Genomic DNA, 19,851 nt, shown 5'->3' on the forward strand with positions numbered 1-19,851 from the left:
CACACACACACACACACACACACACACACACACACACACACACACACACACACACAGCCTAAGACACACACATGCGTATATAACTGCACACATGCACACACAGACTTAGTAATACATACTCACATACTCAAAAATTCATACACACATATGCATGCTTTTCCACTGTAGATAACAAACACAACACACATACAGACACACACACACACACACACACACACACAACCAAATTTGCGCTCCCTCTTTCATAAGCTTGAGTGTTGGCGCACTGGGTTAATCCGCCAAGCACGCCTGCTCGGAAAAGAGTTGTCGCACACATTCTAAGCTCACCCTAGCGTCACGCTCAAACACTTCCTGACAGCTCGAGAGAACCCGGAGAACAAGACTATTACCCTCCGCACTGGACGCCATGCGGGAAAAAAACCGCGGGCACGGAGGGAAAAAAACCCCACCAGAGATCGCCCGACCTTCGCCGACCTTTACACAAATCATGACTTCGTAATCTCAGATGAAAGTGTCATTTGTCCATTCATACACATGATGTGCTATGAGACGTATTTAATGGAGGGGATTTTGGGCCTGTTTTTTTTTTTTTTTTTTTTTTAAACGCTTTTTAAACAAAACTCACTGCGCTGGTTATCAATTCCACCGTGAAAGAGAAGCCGTGGCGAGAACGTTAGTATGTGTGTCATGTTTTGATTGGGCCCTGTCATGTCAATCCAATGGCTGTCTGCCTCACAGAGGGAGGAAATGGGAGAAATCAGGGAGAAACGTCAATGTGTTTGTGTCTGTGCCCTGCACGTCTGCCCTGAATGCCAATGATCAGCACAACACCACAGCACATCACGGTCCAGTCCTGCCCGGCCCACTGTCCCCCCGCTGTCTGACTCCATGCCACAGCTTTTGACCCCTGTGTGCACTGTGATGTAATCCAGGGGGCATTAGCATGCGCGTGTTGCTACTTTTGCTATTGTGCTATTTGAGTGTGTGTCATTTTTTCTGTGTGGGTATGTGTGTGTGTGTGTGTGTGTGTGTGTGTGTGTGTGTGTGTGTGTGTGTGTGTGTGTGCCTATGCCTATGTATTTTTGTGTGTATGTCAATGTGTTTCTATGTATGTCAATGTGTGAGTGTGTGTGAACTTACAACAAGTTATTGTTGTATGTGTGTATGAGTGTGTGTGTGTGTGTGTGTATGAGTGTGTGTGTGTGTGTGTGTGTGTGTGTGTGTGTGTGCGTGTTAGGTGCCCCCCACGAGTCGATGCGTGCCATGCGTGTCCTGTAACGATTGGCCTGGCCGGACCTCTCTAACCCTAGGGGTGTGTGTGTGTGTGTGTGTGTGTGTGTGTATGTGTTATGGAGTCAGGCCACGGCTTCTACACGCGAGTCAAGCAAACGCACGAAACACAAACACAAAACACAATCCACACAGCAGAGTGGCAGACGGGGTCACATCAATGTCCACACGCCCCTGTGGCAAGCTCACCCGGCCGAGCGCTGAGCTGGGGGCAGCGGGGGGGAAATGGACACCCTGGCCTGCCAGTCCAGCACTGCCAGACAGTCAGTGAATCAGTCACAGCCGTGCCACGAAATGCTGGGGTGCTGAAATGCTGATCAGGGGTGGGTGGGAGCGCACTGCGGTGGTGACCTTGGCATGCCACCGATGCTGCCTGGCTGTAGAACAGGTCTGAGCTGATCCAACAGATCTGGGCCTGATATGATCCATATCCATATGATCCAGATGTGGTCCAGATGTTCTCCAGTCAGACTCCATGCAGTGTATTGGTTTTGCATTTTGAGATGCGTGTGTAGACACCAGACATGTGGACTCGAGTCACATGACTTGGACTCGAGTCAGACTCGAGTCATGATTTTAATGACTTCAGACTTGACTTGATAAAATTCGGCATGACTTGCGACTCGACTTGGACTTGAATACTATTCACTCGAGACTTGACTCGGACTTTGCCTCTTTGACTTGTGACGACTTGACATGTCTCGAGTCAAAAACTAAATTTCCTGATCGTGGACCAGTCACCCCAATGATGCTTTCCCTCCGCGACTAAAAAATAAATAAATAGCGGAGACAAGCGGCCAGTCCAGAGCACAGTTCAGTGCTGCCGCTACCCCCACATGCGTTACGCACTGTGTGTAGGGCACCAAGAGACAGAGAAACGACCAACATTTAGCTAATAACTAGTAGCTTTACTGCAAACTGATTTGCACTCTTGTTAGAGAACGTTTACAATGTCAAAATGCACCAACAGCATGTTACATAAAGATGATACTTTTCGAGTCCTCTCCATTAAGATCCAACTTGAACTTATGCTAGCCTACTCCATTTAATTGAGAACCCCATCTAAGCACGCACGAGAGGGAGAGAAAACGAGTGGCAGGTTCCAGCTGGCTTGTCATTGTTGATGATGATTGATATTTTCTTTTAAATATAAGAAACGTATAAAAGGAAATCATGAAGGCAACAAATACGAGATTAGGGAAATTGCGGATTTATCCGGTTCTCACTACTGTTATAAACTATGAGATCCAGGTCACTATGACATAGGCTGCACTCACTGTGATTTGGAAAGTGGACAAGAATATGAAGAGTTGTCTTTGCCTTTGTTTAATGGAAATGGTGAGTCTTGAAGTAGGCCTATTCAATAATTTGTTTACATGAAGCACATTGATATGCCGATTGAAACGCATTCCACTCAGCTAGCTAGGTGGCTACTGGCTACCAGGCTCATAATTCACATTTAATTGCAAACAGAAAATGTCAAGCAAGCATCATGTCATACATGCATCTATTTCCAAAGGAATGAAAGCTGTTTGTGCCAACTTAATATAATGCTTATCATTGTTAATATTGTGCTATTCATGTGGCACAAACAATGTTTGAGTTTGTGGACTAGCCATAGGAATGGAGCTGGTAAAAAAGATCATTATGAGAATGTGTGGACAGTGGCACATAATGGGCTTAAAGTGACAGTGCACCATTTACAAATGAGATAAACAGCATCACATGTGTAGTATTTCTTAAGAAATGAATACTTTAAAACAAAATTACTGTGTCATTATTATCTTTTAAATAATATAAAAGTGTTGACCTTGGCTTCCCTTATGAGTCGCCACTGGCAGACAGCCTAATAAATTGTTTGCAGGCAAATCTGTGGCCTAGCGCAGTGAAATGCCATCAGTCAAATTATTACTCATCCTTACAGTGGGCTCCGCAATTTGGAAAAACAATATTTTTATTTGTCATGTAGCTATCCATTTTGTACAGATTACTCAGGTATGCACATGTGTATATTGTATGCGCATGCATATATCGTAAAAGATTTCAAGACAGAAACATTGAACATATTTTAATCTGTATTTATAAAAAAACTTCTGTGGATTAGATGGAAGTGTTAAAATTATGATCGATAGTCTAATAATGCCATTATTAAGTGAAGAGTACCTGATGACTTGTTCAGGACTTGAAAAAGATTGGGACTTGGACTTGGACTCGACTTGGCTTTGATGAGACTTGGACTTGGACTCGACTTGCCCTTCTCTGTATTTACTTGGGACTTGACTTGGACTTGAGTGCTAAGACTTGGGACTTACTTGTGACTTGCCAAACAGTGACTTGGTCCCACCTCTGGTAGACACCTCCCCATTGTGCCCCTGTGCTGTGGTTAAGTGTAACATCAACGTGTGGAAAACAAAGCCCTCTCCCACAGACCCGTCTGAGGAAGGAAGGGCCAGGGGGGTGGTAGTCTACACAGGCTGGAGTTGTGTTCTGTATATTGATTCTACACACACACACACACACACACACACACACACACGCACACACACGTACACACACACACACACACACACACACACACACACACACACACACACTAACTAATACAAACATTCAGCTGGAGCCACAACAAATATCCAAAATAAATGGATCACACACACACACAAACACAGGCCTTGTTCCTCTGCAGTGCAGTGCATTCATGTACGTATGTATTTATGTTATGTTGTTTCGGCCTCAAGTGACCTCAGCCTTGTCTGTGTTTGTATGTGCTTGCTTGCTCTCTGTGATTAATAATTATTGGCCTTTCATTTTCTTCCTCCCTCCTCCTCTTCCTCATCTGTTGTCCCTCCTCTCTCTCTCTCTCTCTCTCTCTCTCTCTCTCTCTCTCTCTCTCTCTCTCTCTCTCTCTCTCTCTCCTGTCCTCCAGAACACAACCACCTGAACAACGCCGCACTCTCCCCGCTGGGTCCGGCCATGGCGCTCTCTCACCCCCACAACAACCTGGGCCTGAGCTTCAACAAGTACACCTCCCTCAAGGCCGTGGGTAAGCAGTAAGCACGCAGCACTGCTAGCTGCCATAGAGCCCCGCACGCTCACAGGCTCTCACAGGGAGAGCTGGAACCTCTATTAGCGGAAGAAACACATGAGGATGTGCAGTCACATGTGCACAAGTGTGATGGTCTTTAAATCATCTCCATATCTCTATTTATGAGGGTTCTTTTAAGTGCATCCCGGGAGAGCTGGACTGCACTGCATTGCCGTCGTCACTCTGCTGAAAGGTTCATGTGTGTGCGACACACACACACACACACACACACACACACACACACACACACACACACACACACACACACAGGGACCCAGTCTCATGCGAGCACTTGCGTGAGGAGCTCTCCCACGGATACGGCCAGGGATCATTATGGGCGCATACAGTACATTCATATGGAAGAGTCGGCTGAGGGAGACAGAGAGACCTTTGCATGGTGGCAAGAGCACAGTTGCTCCATCTCAAGGCGCTCTCTCTCACTAACCACACACTCCAACTGCACATACACACATGCATGCGATACAGGCCAAGACACGTGTATACATGTATGGACACACATACTCACACAACGACGATATGTGCATTCATGCATACACATACTGTATGCGCATTCTCTCTCTCTCTCTCTCTCTCTCTCTCTCTCACACACACACACACACACACACACACACGCACACACGCACACACACACACACACACACACACCACACACACACACACACACACACACACACACACACACACACACACAAACTCCCTGCACACTCTTTGGCTCAAAGGCTGTTCTTCTTCCACACAGTGTGATACAATTGGTCATAGCAAGCCCCAGGCACGCACACACACACACACACACACACACAAATGCATGTGCCATGGCCACTGCCCCCAGGGTCACTTCAGCCGTGCGGTCTCTCTACGTGCCACTCTGGTATGGACGCAGCCAATGGCAGCCCAGCACTGGCCTTCCTCCTCCGGCCCAGCCTGGTTCTATGCCGCGCTGCCATCCTGCACTGTTACAGTCTCTGTGCCCCAGGAAACAGGGAGGACTGCCTGTGTGCTCTCCACTCAGACAAGGACACACAGGCGCACACACACACACACACACACACACACACACACGCACGCACGCGCCCACGCATACTGTATGTACATACAGTACATCAGGGGTCGGCAAGTAGCTTTGGCTTCGGGTCAGTGCTTTTTCATAGCTAATAGACGGCGGGTCAGAGTATACCAATATTTAACGCAGCTCCAGTGGAGCTCTTAGTCCACTCAGCTACATGGAAAATGGATAAGAATACTGTAACTCGTGAAAATTAACCATGGATGGGCCCATTGATGGTCTACTTGAGTAATTAAATATTCTTGATTAACTCTGTGTTATCTCCCCTTTCAATATTGGTAATAGTAAATGCCCTAGGCTACAATAATTTTGGCAATGATGGAATGTTTAACACGGAGCTTGACTTATAATTTAACCTAGCCTATTCTAATTACTTCTTTGGACAAAGTCTATCTTACTTTTATTGTTAAATACTTGGTTGACCAACCTTTTGACATTGACAATTTTTCAATGTTTATTGTTTGTCTACAAGAACTATTAGAGTGAGGAGCGAATTACGGGAGTTAGCTGGGAGAAAATGTTTTGGTCAAAAAGTCTAAAGAGGGAAGTTTTACTGGGAACATAGAGCCAATAAAGAGGAATGGAAAGAAAACTTCGTCGATCATCACAAATGCAAAGCCTGTGTATCTGATATGCTATCGCTGCTATCGCTGCTTGAAAGGAATATCAGACGGCACTAGCCAACGCGATGGAGCGGCACCTTCAAGGTGGCCTATCTGCTCCAGACAGCAAGACCAAAGTGCAACATTGAAGCGCTGGCAGAGGACTATGCACAGTAGGCTAGCAGGATCCTATTGCGTTCTGGGGTTCTTTCTTATATTTGTTTAAGTGGCCGTGGTCTGATTGGTGAATAGGCTATTTGTAAATCGATATTGTAAAATAAAAATGATTTAAATCTACCAGAATAATCTGGCGGGCCAAATAATATTGCTGGTGGGCCAGCTTTGGGCTGTAGGCCACCTGTTGCCGACCCATGCAGTACATACACACACATGAACGAACATGCGGAACATGCGTAACATGCCACACACTCATACTGTATACACAGTGGAGAGAGGAGGCCAGTGTCAGCTCTCTCTGACACACACACACACGAACACACACACACACACGAACACACACACACACACACACACACATCCACACACACACACACACACACACACACACACACACACACACACACATTCAACCATTTGCATTTAATGAGCTGAATTAACACGCTGCCCTCCCCCCTCCTCACTCCCCCCTCACTCTGTGGGCTCCACGGGTCTTATTATTGCACAGTGAAAAAACAACTCTGATTATGTTTCGAGACCAACGGACGAGACCCCCCCTTCAACCCGCAATCCTCCAGACCCCCCCCCCCCATAGCATCAATGAATCAGGTGCCACCATCGCCACTCCACTGACATTTGCAGGGAACTGATGAATGAAATGCAATAATGTCACCTTCCTCCCCACGTTGATGTGGTGTAATTATTTTCCCCCCAGTTGTTTATATATTTATACTGCCTCTCTCCGCATCCCTATTTTTAGCATTTGATGAGGGATGTCTCTCAAAATCTCCCTCCGACCCTCAAATGAGATGTTGTATTCTCAGCCGTGTTTGTCGATGATTTTCTGCTTACCCAAATGAGGTAAGCAGAAAGGTCAAACACTCCTAAGGCATCAAACAGTCCTAAGGCATTAGGAGATTGTGGCTCAAAAGCGCACGCACAGACACACATGCACACACACACACACACACACACACACACACACACACACACACACACACACACACACCCACAGACACACACGCACCACACATACTGTATGCACACACACACACACACACACACACACACACTCACTCACAAACACACACACACACACATGCACCACAAATATGGACACACACACACACACACACACACACACACACACACACACACACACACACACACACATACACACACATATACACACATACACAAGCAGACACACACGCAGCGTGTGTCAGAATGAGTGCAGAGAAGGATACAGTGTCATGACTGCTGTCCTAACAGTGGAGGCGAGTGCAGGTTGGTTGGCACAGAGGGTTAGCGATCCTGCCATGGTAGCCTTGACAAGGGCACGGCTCGCAGCTGGTGTCTTACCGGAGGCAGTCGCCTTGTATTTACATTCCTGAATCTCATTTGAATCTATTGATTTCTCTCACGCTCTGTCCTCTGTTGCCCAGCTAGTTACTCCTTAAGTCCCGTGTGACATAAAAAAGACCCTTTGACAGCCATATGCTCTAAACATGCAAAAGTCCACAGAAGGACTTTGAAAGTGCAACTTGTCCATGGCACGTAGCCATGACATAAAGGAAACTGAGCATAGGTGAGTTGATGTTGTTTACAGTAAACATGAAGGCACTATCAAATGTCAACAAAATAAAACTGCACCTGTATTTGTGATGCCCTGGATATGCTGGCCTCAGCTATTCTCACGGACTTAGTTTTTAATGGACAGTACTCATGAAAACACACACACACACACACACACACACCTACCCCTAAACAAACAGAAAACAACCTTGGTCAAGTGGAGCCAGACGACGTGAGGCTGGTTCACTGCCTTTACAACTTCCTTCCCGGCCCCAAGTGTCCAGAGGGACCATAAACCGTATTAGGGAGGTGAGGCCTCGGACAAAGTCATCAGGAGGACAGAGAGTACAGCGGGTGTAGGTGGAGGTGGAGATGGGGTAGGGGGTGGGGTGGGGTGGGGGTGAGGCAGCGAGCAGGAGCGTGGGCCAACTTCTGCCAGGTGTAGCAGCGGGTCGTTGGAGCGAGCCGGGTTGGCCTAAGCTGCATCTTAATTAAACTCTGACGAGCGCCGCACTTCCGCCAGATCGGCTGGCCCGGCGCCCACGTGACAGTAAAGGTGGAGGGGCTGAGAGATGGACGGAGAGGAGATCAGGGGTCCGGCTGCGCAGTGCACCCCGAGTGGTTACGGCATGCTCTCACTCACATCTCATCTCCTGTGTAAAGACAGTGTATGGATCTGTGTATGTATGTGTGTATGTGTGTATTTGTGTGTGTGTGTGTGTGTGTGTGTGTGTGTGTGTGTGTGTGTGTGTGTGTGTGTGTGTTCATTTACTCTACATTCCTCACCATTACTTCTATAATACAGCTCTTGTACAATACTCCATATTACTACACCCTTTGTTACATTGTAATGATACATTTATGCCCAGGGTAGAACATTACTAATGATCCACAATATTAATACTTACATAAACACATGTCCTCTTGCCAATTACCCCAGTATCTAGGCACTGTGAATGTATGGACAGACTGTAGTGAAAGTGAACACAGCACAAAATCACAGGGGGCATATAATAAGCCCTGTGACTGCATATACAGGTGGGAATGTTGTCCAAATAAAGGATGAATGTGTGAGTGTATAAGCGCTGAGTACCGTGTAGAGGCAGCAGATGGTGTATTAACAGCATCCACATACATGTACATGTACACACACACACACACACACACACACACACACACACACACACACACACACACACACACACACACACACACACACACACACACACACACACACGTGTAGTTTAGCCTCGGGCTTGCTGATAAAGGACCCTGCATCCACATAATGTACAGGGTCCTCTCTTGCCTGGTCTCCTCACTACACTCATCTTTCAGCCAAATGCCTCATCCTCCCCGGCCTTGAGAAGTGATGAATAAATGAATTAGAAAGATAGTGTCCACCCTTCAACCACTAGCCGCTACCCCCCCCCCCCCCCCCCCCCTCCGCCAGTTCCAGCGAAATCTTCTCTCTCGCGCGGCTCAGAGGTTTAGATAGGGAATGTTCTGGAACAAACAAGCAGCTTACGCATGAGACGGGAAGACAGGCGCGCCAGTGGCCCAGGCTGTGATGCACCCCGTTTGGGCTGCGACGCCTCCTAATCCTGCCTGTGTTCAGCCCGGAGTTGGCATGCAGGCTCGGTGCTCCTGAAAGCATGGCTTTTCAGGAGCCAGTCTTTATCTGCATAATAGCCCCCTTTTAAAAAGTCTGCTGCTGCTTTAAATGCACGCGTGAAAAGAGGAAGGGGGGGAAAAAAGCACGTTGGTTGATTTGGCAATTTAAAAACCATTTCCCTCCTGAATGGGAAGATGGGAGGTGGGGCAGGTGGGCAAAAATGTAGAACCTTTTTTTTAATCTCAGCATTTGAAGTAGGATCTGTGGATGATAGGTATATAAAGGTGTATTTACTGTCAGGTCTCAGGAGCTGGTGTGTGTTCCAACTCTGAAGCTCTGTGGCAGCTCACGTGTATACTACACAGTGGTCTACCTCACGGCAGGACCACGGCACTTTTATCTTAGATCTGCATACATTGTGTTTGTGTTGTAACAGGGTAGGTGGAGATTTTTAGCCATGGGCCTTCACAGACATCAGGCTTTGCTTTACATAATCATGTGCTATTTTTGTGCGGCTTGTGAGAAATAAATGTTAGAGGAATTTCACTTAGCTCTGTGGTGTCAGTGGTATCTGAATTAAGGTGAGGCTGTATGAATTGACTATGCAGCATTCTTATTGTTAGAGGACATTAACAGACACTACAGAACTACAGAAAACTAATAACTAAAACTAATAATATAATATAATATAATATAATATAATATAATATAATATAATATAATATAATATAGATGTGTCTTAGAGAAAAACTATGTTAACCTATTTTATTTTGAGTTGCATCAGGCTTTATTTCTGGTTTATTTATGAATGTTATTTATTTTTAAGAGTATGTTTAGCAAATCACTTTGGTTGAAAGCGTTCGAAATACCATAACCATAACCATGGGATGGGAATCTAGCTTATTAAGATTACAGTGTGGAGCTACTTACTGATAGTAACCCTTAGCCATGTTGTTCATTCATGCTCCATTACAGCTGATAAAATCGGGCTCCCTGCTGTACCAACTAATAGACTCACAGGTTGTACCCTGCACCAGAGCCCATATTTATGTATGGCAGCATTAGGAAAAAGATCGACAGAGAGAGAGAGAGTGAGGGAGGGATGGAGGTAGAGAAAGAGCGGGAGCGAGAAATAGAGAGAGCAAAGGAAGGATGGAGGGAGTTAGAAAGACAGAGAGGTAGAGAGAGATGTCAGCAGCTGTGTTGTCTCTTCTTGGCACGCGTGACTTGATCAATAGTGAAGGGGGAGCAGGATGAGCGGAGAGAAAACAACAGCACAGAAAATGCTCTGGCCCTTCTGCCCTCCATTTTCTGATGGAGGGAAAAATGAAAAGTGGGGAGGAGCAGGGGTGGACAAGAAAAAAAAAAAGAAGCAACAACAACAACTACAAAAAAAAAAAAATACAAAACAGTGAGCCCAACAAGGTTGTTAGTGTCTGAAGGCTGTGGGGCTGGCGGCTGTGACCTCACCGAGCAACACTCACGGCTGGCGCACTAATCCTCTCTGACATCCCAACCCGCTCTATTTTTACTCCCTCTGAAGTCCCGTTTAGACATCACCACCATCCCCACCACCACAGCCCCCACCCCACACACAACCCTTGGCCCCCCACTTCTCTCCTCTCCTCTCCCCTCTCCTCTTCTACGCCCTCCTTATCTCCTCTCTTCTGCTCCCCATTGCTTTCCTATTCTCTTTCCCTCTACCGCTCTCCTCTCTTCCCTCCTCTCCTCTCCTCTCCACTCCACTCCTCTCCTCTGCTCTCTTTTTCTCTTCCTCTTCTCTCCACTGCTCTCCAACATCCCTCTCCTCCCCTCTCTTCTCCTCTCCTCTACACCACTCTTCTCCCACATTCTGCATCAGTGCACCAGAGAATTCTGAGGTTCTTCTTTTTCTTCCACATCTCTTGCTCTCTTCCATCAGAGCAGTGAACCCATCGTAGGTAGGTGAATCCCCTGCAGTAAGCTGCACATCCCTCCGTGCCCCCATGATGGTGAGAAGAGAGAGGAGCGGAGAGGATTCCAGGACATAGTTGTCCTAGCCACGGCTGAGACCACCCAGACAGAGAATGCTCTCTCCCTGAAGACGGCAATGTCATAGTGTTCTAATGAAGGGGCTCCATGATTGAAGGGTTTTTTTTTTCCCAATACAAAAGCGGTAGTTGTTACCATGGTGTAAGGGGACAGAAAAGAGAAACAGGTTGTAGGGCATGTTTCATCTGCTGGAGATGTGACGGTGGTGATGGGGGTTTGGTGTCTGTGCGCTGTGCATGAACAAAATCCCAGCAGAGACAGGCCAGTTGGCATACTGTTGGAAATGAAGCAGGTACTTGTGAGGGTTTGCTGGGAGGCACTGGAGCAGAGAATATGCTTAGTGTCAAGTGATCACTTTGTCAGTGAGGGCCAGGAAGGGTGAGGTAGAGTGGAAGTGGAAGTGCTGTGGCCAGCGAGTGTTGCGGCCATTTGGGCTTGCCCGTGTTTGTGTTGTTGTTAGTGACTGTTCACGTGCTGCAGAACTGGGTGGGTCCCCTGGAGGAGAGAGGGGGTGGTGGAGTGATGATGCGGTGAAGTGACAGGCGGAAGGAGGCGGGGCTGAACTGACAACTGTCTGAGTGTCTGGGCAGCTGAGAGCCCTTGCTGCCGCTGGTTATGGGGGACCGGTGGTTAATGTCTCACGGAACAAGTGTCTCGTTTATGCATGCTGTGCGTACGTATGCTGAAATAAATATGAATCATTTCTAAAATGCCGGGTTAGAAGAATCCATTGTTATGTTGATAATCAAGGTCAGCCTGTTGTGTGTCCATTTCTCAACATGTAATATGGGGACAGAACAGTAAATTACACTCAGAGTGCCTTTCTGTCTACACACACTCCCTCAGGGTGGCATACGTCTTCATGATGAAAAGTTCAAAACACGGCCAAGGGTGGCACGTCTCATTTATTTTATAAATGATGTCCATACCCATACGATTTGAAAAACGTAAGGGTCTTTGAATGTGGTTGAACATATTACAATAACATGGCAGATATTTCGGTATTTCAGTCCCAGACCACAGCCATGAACAAAACAAGGATGGAAAATGTTCCCTTTTTACAGTGTGCTTTACTTGTACTCTACTGTATGTATAATATCTGGCAGCACTAATTAGCTGCTAATCAGAGTGATCTCTTTGTACTGAAAGTTGGTAGACAAAGCATCTGCTAAATGAATACCCAAAAATGTATTTTCATCAAACATCTGCACTGCTATTGAATGTAGTGACTTTGTAGATTGCTAAAAATATATATATATATAAAACAGATTCTCTCACATCTGTTCACATCCATTTTGCTCACCTGTTGTGCTTTGTTCTGTCTCTGGCTTAAGACTCGGGGCTCCGGGACTACTACAAGAGCTACCCCATGATGGACTACAACCCGCGGCAGACATCCAGCCCGCCCACCTTCCAGCCCATCGCCTTCCACCCGAAGGACAAGCCCTTCCTGCCGCCGCCCGACATCCACGCGCCGCTGGCCATCACTGCCACCGTGGCCCCGCTGACCAAGCCCAAGATCTCCAAGACCAACACACACCCGCTCACCTCCACGTCCGCCTTCAAGGTGTGGGACCCCAGCAAGAGCCACGTGCAGCACCCGCAGGTGGCCCACATGGGCCCGCCGCTGCAGCCGCTGGCGCACGCACAGACGCTGGTGCACGCGCACACGCTGCAGTCCATGCAGTCGCTGCAGGCGCACGCGCAGTCGCACGCGCAGGCGCAGGCGCAGGCGCAGGGGCAGCCCAACAGCCGGCGGCAGGCCTACACGAACAAGAGGCAGTTCAGCATCGAGACGCTGCCCGAGCTCTTCTCGCAGCCGCTGGGCTACGGCCAGTCGCCCCACCTGCACCCCAAGCACAAGGGGCTGCCCACCAACAGCAAGACGGAGGTCACGGTCTGAGCTATGGGCGACAAACGGAGCGAGAGAGAAAGGGAGAGAGAAAAAGAGAGCAAGAGTGAATGAGTGGGAGAGAGAGAGGAAGAGGAAAAAAGGCAAAAGCTGGTCTTTACGACTACAAATTGAGGAACACATGGAGATGGTGGATGGTGCCTGTGATTACATGCATTGCCTCTTTCAACAGCTCTGTTAGCTGGGGTTAGCGCTTAGCGCCCAAACACTCCTCTCCCCATCGTTATACACCCCCCCCACCGCCTCCCATCCCCGGGCTCAATGAAACCATCACACCTCTACTGCTTCTCCCAACCTCCTCTCCCACAATGAGCACAGCTCCCACACCCTCCCAGAACAGACAGTTCTCTGTGTTAGAAGACTGTCAGGGCAGTTCAGGCACACACACACACACACACACACAGACAAAAACACACCCATTCACATACAGTATACAGGCACAGACTCACACACACACACAGAGGAGGGAGTATCCCCAGAGCATGCATGTCAGCTTGGACAATGCCGCTGTGTTGTCACTTTCCATCAGGCTCCACCTAGAGTGGAGTGAGAGATCATTCTGACAAATCTGGACCAGAGAAGAAAAAAAGAGAGGGAGAGGAGGGGAGGAGAGGGGGAAAAATACACCTTGATTTTGTGTGTGTGTGTGAGTGTGTGCGTGTGTGTGTGTGTGTGTGTGTGTGTGTTTTATCGTTCTGACCTGCGGCAAGAATATGCAAGGAGAACTCATCTGCGTCAGAGCACCAGCGCATCACTGCTGCTCCCATGGGCTTGGGGCCCTCAAGCATGAAGGGGGGCAAGTGTACGTGTGTGTACGTGTGTGGGTGGGGTGGGGGGGTGGGGTTGGGCAAACTCACCAGGTGTGGCAGCCGGCCCCCTGAGGAGAGAGGGCCAATAACTAAAGCTCACTGAGTTATTTTGAGGGGGCTCACTTGTAACCATAGTGACAAATCACACACCCACTTCCTGCGTTCTCCCAAGACAGCAGCGGCGGACGAGAGAGTGTACGAGGGTGGGCCAGATCAGGGCCGGATGAGGGCCAGGGTGTCTCCCTTGCTGGAGGTCTCGAGAAGGTCACTGCGTTCATGTTACACTGAGACGCCTGTGCCAGGTAGACAGCAGCAGATCATCATGCCAGTGCTGACAGGGATGTGATCCATGGTGGCAGAGCTGGAGGAGCATTATGGCCACGTTTCTCAACACTGGACTGAGTTTTTTTTTTTTAAAAGCTATGAAATATTTGCAAGCGAGTGGCCTTGTAGTGAATTATGTTCAAAAATAAATGACTGGGAACAAAATGAGAACACTGTGACCCCCAGAATGTTAATTCAATAAGATTAACATCCGGAAACTATTCAATGTGACGCATGCAAGCATTGCTATTCTGCTGATCTATTATTTTTTAGGTAAATATTTAGTTGAATGCTGTTGTATGGCTACTTGATTTATGATCTTATTATAGTATCTGATAAGGAAAGAATGTTGGCGGACGGCCACACAGCTCGTTTGAACAAATTAAGGTGATTGATTGGTAATGTCTTGGCATGCCCAACAGTTGATGAAAACAAATAATTTTTTGCATGGTAAACAACGAAGCCTTGCTTGCAAGTGGCCATCTCCACATTCCACCACTGTTTGCACTCAAATCAGACCACACATGCACAAGCCTACTCTAGCATTCGCTTGTTACTCCCTAACACTCACCCAATTGCACCAGAGAGGGCAACCATTTCAGCTGTGGAGACCGTTTTGGGTTTTTTTGTGCGTGAAGTGGTTGCTAAGCGATGCCCGTCCCTGCAGACTCACAAGGCCGTTATCGCCGTTCTCCGCCCGCTCCTCTCCTGGGTGTGTGTGTGTGTGTGTGTGTGGAGGATGACTGATGGAGCTCGCCTCGCTTCTGAGCCCCCCTGCGTCGGGCTCCAAGCTGCTCTCGCCCCATGCTCCTAAACTGCCGCTCCCCTCTCCTCACGTGGGGGGGGGGGGGGGGGGGGGGTCGAGGGGACGTGGGGGGTTCTTAATTAATGACACCCCCATTCTCAGCGTGGCAGACTCCAACCCTCCACCCCACTCCATTCCATCCCCACCCTCCCCCCAGACTACCATCTCCCTCAGCTCTGCATTATCCAAAGAGCCCCTCAACCAACAGAGCTCTCTCTGGCAGCCATTCCCTGGCTGCTCAGGGATGCTCGCACCTACATGGATTGACCCTGAACTGGATTTGGCTGAACAACTAATTGGCGCTGAAAGGCTTTTGAAACAGAAAAGAAAGGGAAAAAAGTGGGGCTGCTATTGAAAACAAAAAAATGGGTGTTTGCGTGTAGATGCTTAAGAATTCTCATTGATCGGGGATATGGGGGAAGTAAAAGAGGATGCTCTCGTCCCCTATTCTTATATTGTTTGTCAACACAGGGCAATGCATATTCATGTCCCAAGGGTCCAAGGATGTAGGCTACAGTTGTTTGTGCTTTTCCCCAGTTCCATTATGGGGACTGTGCATGTTTCTTTGATGAGAAAATGGAGCAGTGACGGTGGTATGAACACGGTCGCATCGAGGGGGAAACATGTTTGTACACACGGCCCACGCAAGCAGTGCCGCTCTGACGTGATGCACATCTGCCATCTTCATTTATGCTAAAGGAAAGCAACAGGGTTACGACAACAGTCCCTGCAAAAAACCCATCCCTCCTCGCTGAAACCAGTCGATCTCACTCTCCCTCTCTCCATCTTTGTCTTTTCTCTCTTTATCTTTTTCACCTGGCTAAGTGCTCAAGGACACCGAGGGTCACAGAGGTTTCCATAGCAATAAGGCACCCATCGATCCGGCGCTCCTCAGGATTGCCTGAGTGGCTTTTCAAATTAGTCCGTGGGTCAGCAGAGAGGGCTGAGGCGGGGGGCACGAAAGCCTCCGAGGAGTCAGACTGAGCCCCTGTGTCATGGGAACTGATCTCAGAACAGCTATCGACTCCTCCGATCCGCTCTCCACTGGCTAATATACAGGCTGCTGTTGTGGACGACTGTAAATACTCTTGAGCCCTTCAAAAGTCTAGAAGCCTCCCCCCCATAGAGACAATGGGGTAGTGAAATATAAAGCATAAATCCTCTTCATCTACAGAGATCATTTCAGGCTCAAGAACCCAAAGGCGCTCTCTCTCTCTCTCCATCTCTCTCTCTCTCTCTCCCTTTGGAGCCGTGCTTTTGAATAAGATACTCTTGAAAAGCAGGACCACATTAAAGAGCTTGGACCGAAATAAATCGGTGAGTGGGGTAATTCAAGCTGGGGCGAGCAGCCAGAGAGGTGCCATGTCTCTCCTCTCTCGCCCTGTCTCTCGCACCCCCAACAGGGCTTGGTGTGAGGTGGTCCTACGGCATAAGAATAACGTACAAACAGAGACCAGGAGGCGCTCCTCTCCTGATCGGCCAGGCAGGAAGGTCACCCGGGACGGACCGGCCCTGTGGATGGCTCCATCGGTTCGTCTGCATGTCCGCCTGTGTGTCTGTCTGTCTGTTTGTCTGTCAGATGAGAACCCCTTCAGGGACAAGCCATGCCAGGTGGGATTTAGTTTGCTGTTGAGGTGAGGTATTGTCTCTGCCCCTGATGTCACCTCTTTCACATCACAGAGAACTGGGATTGGCTGGTGGGTTTACACCATACCCACCATACTCGCCCTGCCTGCCAATATTGGTCCCTTTACTATCACTTCACTGGTGGCGGATTTAAGCTGGTGGCAGAGTCACTGCTGACCATCTGAAACAGCGAGACAGTGTTGTGGTGGTGACCTTCCCAGGTGAGGTGGCCTATGGGGAGTCCATGGCCTGTGTGGGGAAAAGTTCAAATGTTTTGGAGTGGACATTTACGATTCAAGACAGTTCGCGACATTCACAGTACTCTTGAAGAAGTTAAAAATGACCTTTATGAGAAGAACTTTCACTTCCAAGGCTCTGTGAAGGAGCAAACTTTAACGGACCTTATCCATTTATAGGATAGGTACAGGACCAAAAAAACCCACACAGGAATCATAAGAGATTGAGTACACGCAAACCTCTGTGAATGTTAGACTTCTGGAGCCCCTGTGTATATTGCTACTGCTTCTCTCCTGTGACCTGTGGGACATCAGAGACGCGTGCATACTCAATCTCTAGTGATTACACCTGTCTGTGGCACTCCGACAAGAGCTAAATGACTGTTCTTTGTAAGACTTTTTTTCTCGAGCACAAGTATTCTACCTGCGTTTTCCGAATGCAACCAGGTAGACATACTTGTGGTCCATCTTCAGCAATATATTGTGTATGAATTTCTTCTTGTTTGTTTATTTGGTTTCCTTTTTTGTACTGTATTCGTATTTCAGGTTGCATCAAAACATGTAGCATTTGATGCAGACCGACGGTGACGTGCTTCCAACATCCGATGCACTCTCACTCTCCCCAGCTCCCTATCCCCCTTTATGATGTCTTGCTGTGTGAGGCTTGCGCTCTGTCATGGGTTGACAATTGATCTGTATGGTAGACACGCTCATATAGTCACATTTAAAACAAACAAACAAAAAAAAACTTGCATTGTACTCAAGCGCTTGGGCGACTCGTTAGTTAGATTTGTAAGTCGTGTACAGTGTAAATCTGCAGACCACATGTCGTTCCATTCGTTTTGGTGGTACTTTTGATCGCTATGTACTCATGTACCATATAGACTGTACCACTTTGTCAGTGCTAAACTTTGTTGAATATTTGGTTTATATAAGGGCTTTTTATAGAGGCAAACAAATAAACAAACAAACAAAACAACAGAAACCACAATTTCATTTGGGCTCCAGAAAGAGGCTCCCTCCGTGCGCTGTCGCTAGCTGTCAGGTTCATCCAGATGGCTGCATCCAAATTAATTCCCTCCAACGTGGGCTCTGATTTCAGCCCAAGACGTTTCTATGGGTCGTTATCTGGCACAAGTTTTAGAGCTCTGGAGAATGTGAGACGTCCTGACAGCCTAAGAGGCAAAAAGGGGCAGCTGCTTCTCCCCTCTGCCCCCCTTCCTTTACTCCCCCAACCCTCCTCCCCACTCCCATTTGAAAAAGAAACTTTGGACTTGAAGTGCTTGAATGGAGGTGGAAGTGGTGTTTCAATTAAATGCGTCACTAAAATAATGATTCAGAGACCAAATTAATATGTTCACACTTTGCAGATGTACGTACACAGGCAGCAAATTTTAGGGACCAAGTTTTAAAAGAAGAACATGGAAAATAAATGCAACATTAAAATGAAGCAAAACCTCTGAGCTGACTTCTGACGCATAAGGTGGATATAACGAAAGACAATGATTACAATGCAACTTAAATGTGGATAAGACACTAGGTATTACATATAGATTGGCGTAGTGTGCATAAAACATATGTAATATTGGTGCAGACACACCTATCTCTGCATGTTTCAGACCTCAAATATTTGATATTACTACAATTGAGGGGAGTCTGTCTTACACAACTCTAAAGATATATCCTGTAACAGGTGTTTTTTTCTGTTTTATTTCTGTTTACATGTGCAAGATGTTCTTTATGCATAGATCAGGGTAAAGAGATTGAGCAAAAAATGTTGAATATATAATGTGTGGGGAAAAGTTTCTGTGTTTATATGATTATATGAATATAAAAGACTATGTTTACACACTATTCACTAGTGGCATACAGCTTAGACACAGGATGACTTGTACCCCTCCACCAACACACACGCACACGCACACGCACACACACACAGACACACACACACACACACACACACACACACACACACACACACACACACACACACACACACACACACACATACAAACTGTCATGCAGACAACATTTACGTCTATGCTTTTGCATCTCAAAAGGGTGAAACTCTGACAGATAGAATATTTCCGGGATATCTCAATGGAACTAAATTGAAACCAGGCCCCAAACTAGAACAAATGCTTGAACCTTTAGTTCCTCAGTGTTCCTGTATGTTCCTCTTGGTTCCCATGCATGGTCCCAATGTTTGTCAGGTTCCTCTCCCCAGCTTCTGCTTTGAATGGCGATGCTCACTACCTTTCAGCACGCTTCACAGTCGTCTCATTCCATACTTTTACTTTCAGAGTTCTTAGTTATGTACTCTATTGGTTAAGAAATCTTGCAGCATGTGCTACATTAATCTGCTCTCCTGTCATTTACTGGGCTCAAACAGTCATGTCTCAGATTCACATTTTCTAATTCCTGATTGGTAGTGCAAGACCTACTTTCTATGTTCCACCACACTGTCCAGTCCCTTCCCTCTTTCAATCCTCTGGCCCATGGCAAATTCATGGTCATGTCAGAGAAGTCACAGAGTGGTCAGCTGTACATACGTGTACCGTACATGCACCATATAGTAAATGATGAGCAACCGTAGGGCGCTGACATGAGTGTATGGTACATTATGGGAATTTGGAACGGCCGAGTGGTGAGTTGGATCCAAAGAGACACCATCCCACAATTA

The 19,851-nt window shown here is 47.4% G+C and overlaps 1 protein-coding gene across 2 annotated transcripts in view; it reads left to right on the forward strand.

Annotated features, from left to right (window-relative positions):
• Positions 1-14,146, forward strand: part of LOC121706314 (protein shisa-8) — a 69,572-nt gene extending 55,426 nt beyond the window's left edge. For both annotated transcript variants that reach the window (XM_042087957.1, XM_042087958.1), the window contains exons 5-6: positions 4,217-4,333; positions 12,791-14,146. In XM_042087957.1, the coding sequence (XP_041943891.1) occupies positions 4,217-4,333; positions 12,791-13,359 (686 nt within the window). In that variant the 3' untranslated portion in view covers positions 13,360-14,146. The remainder of the gene's footprint in view (positions 1-4,216; positions 4,334-12,790) is intronic.
• Positions 14,147-19,851: the final 5,705 nt, after the last annotated feature.

This window comes from Alosa sapidissima, chromosome 3 (genome assembly GCF_018492685.1).
Source record: "Alosa sapidissima isolate fAloSap1 chromosome 3, fAloSap1.pri, whole genome shotgun sequence".
In the NCBI taxonomy this organism is placed as follows: Eukaryota; Metazoa; Chordata; class Actinopteri; order Clupeiformes; family Clupeidae; genus Alosa; species Alosa sapidissima.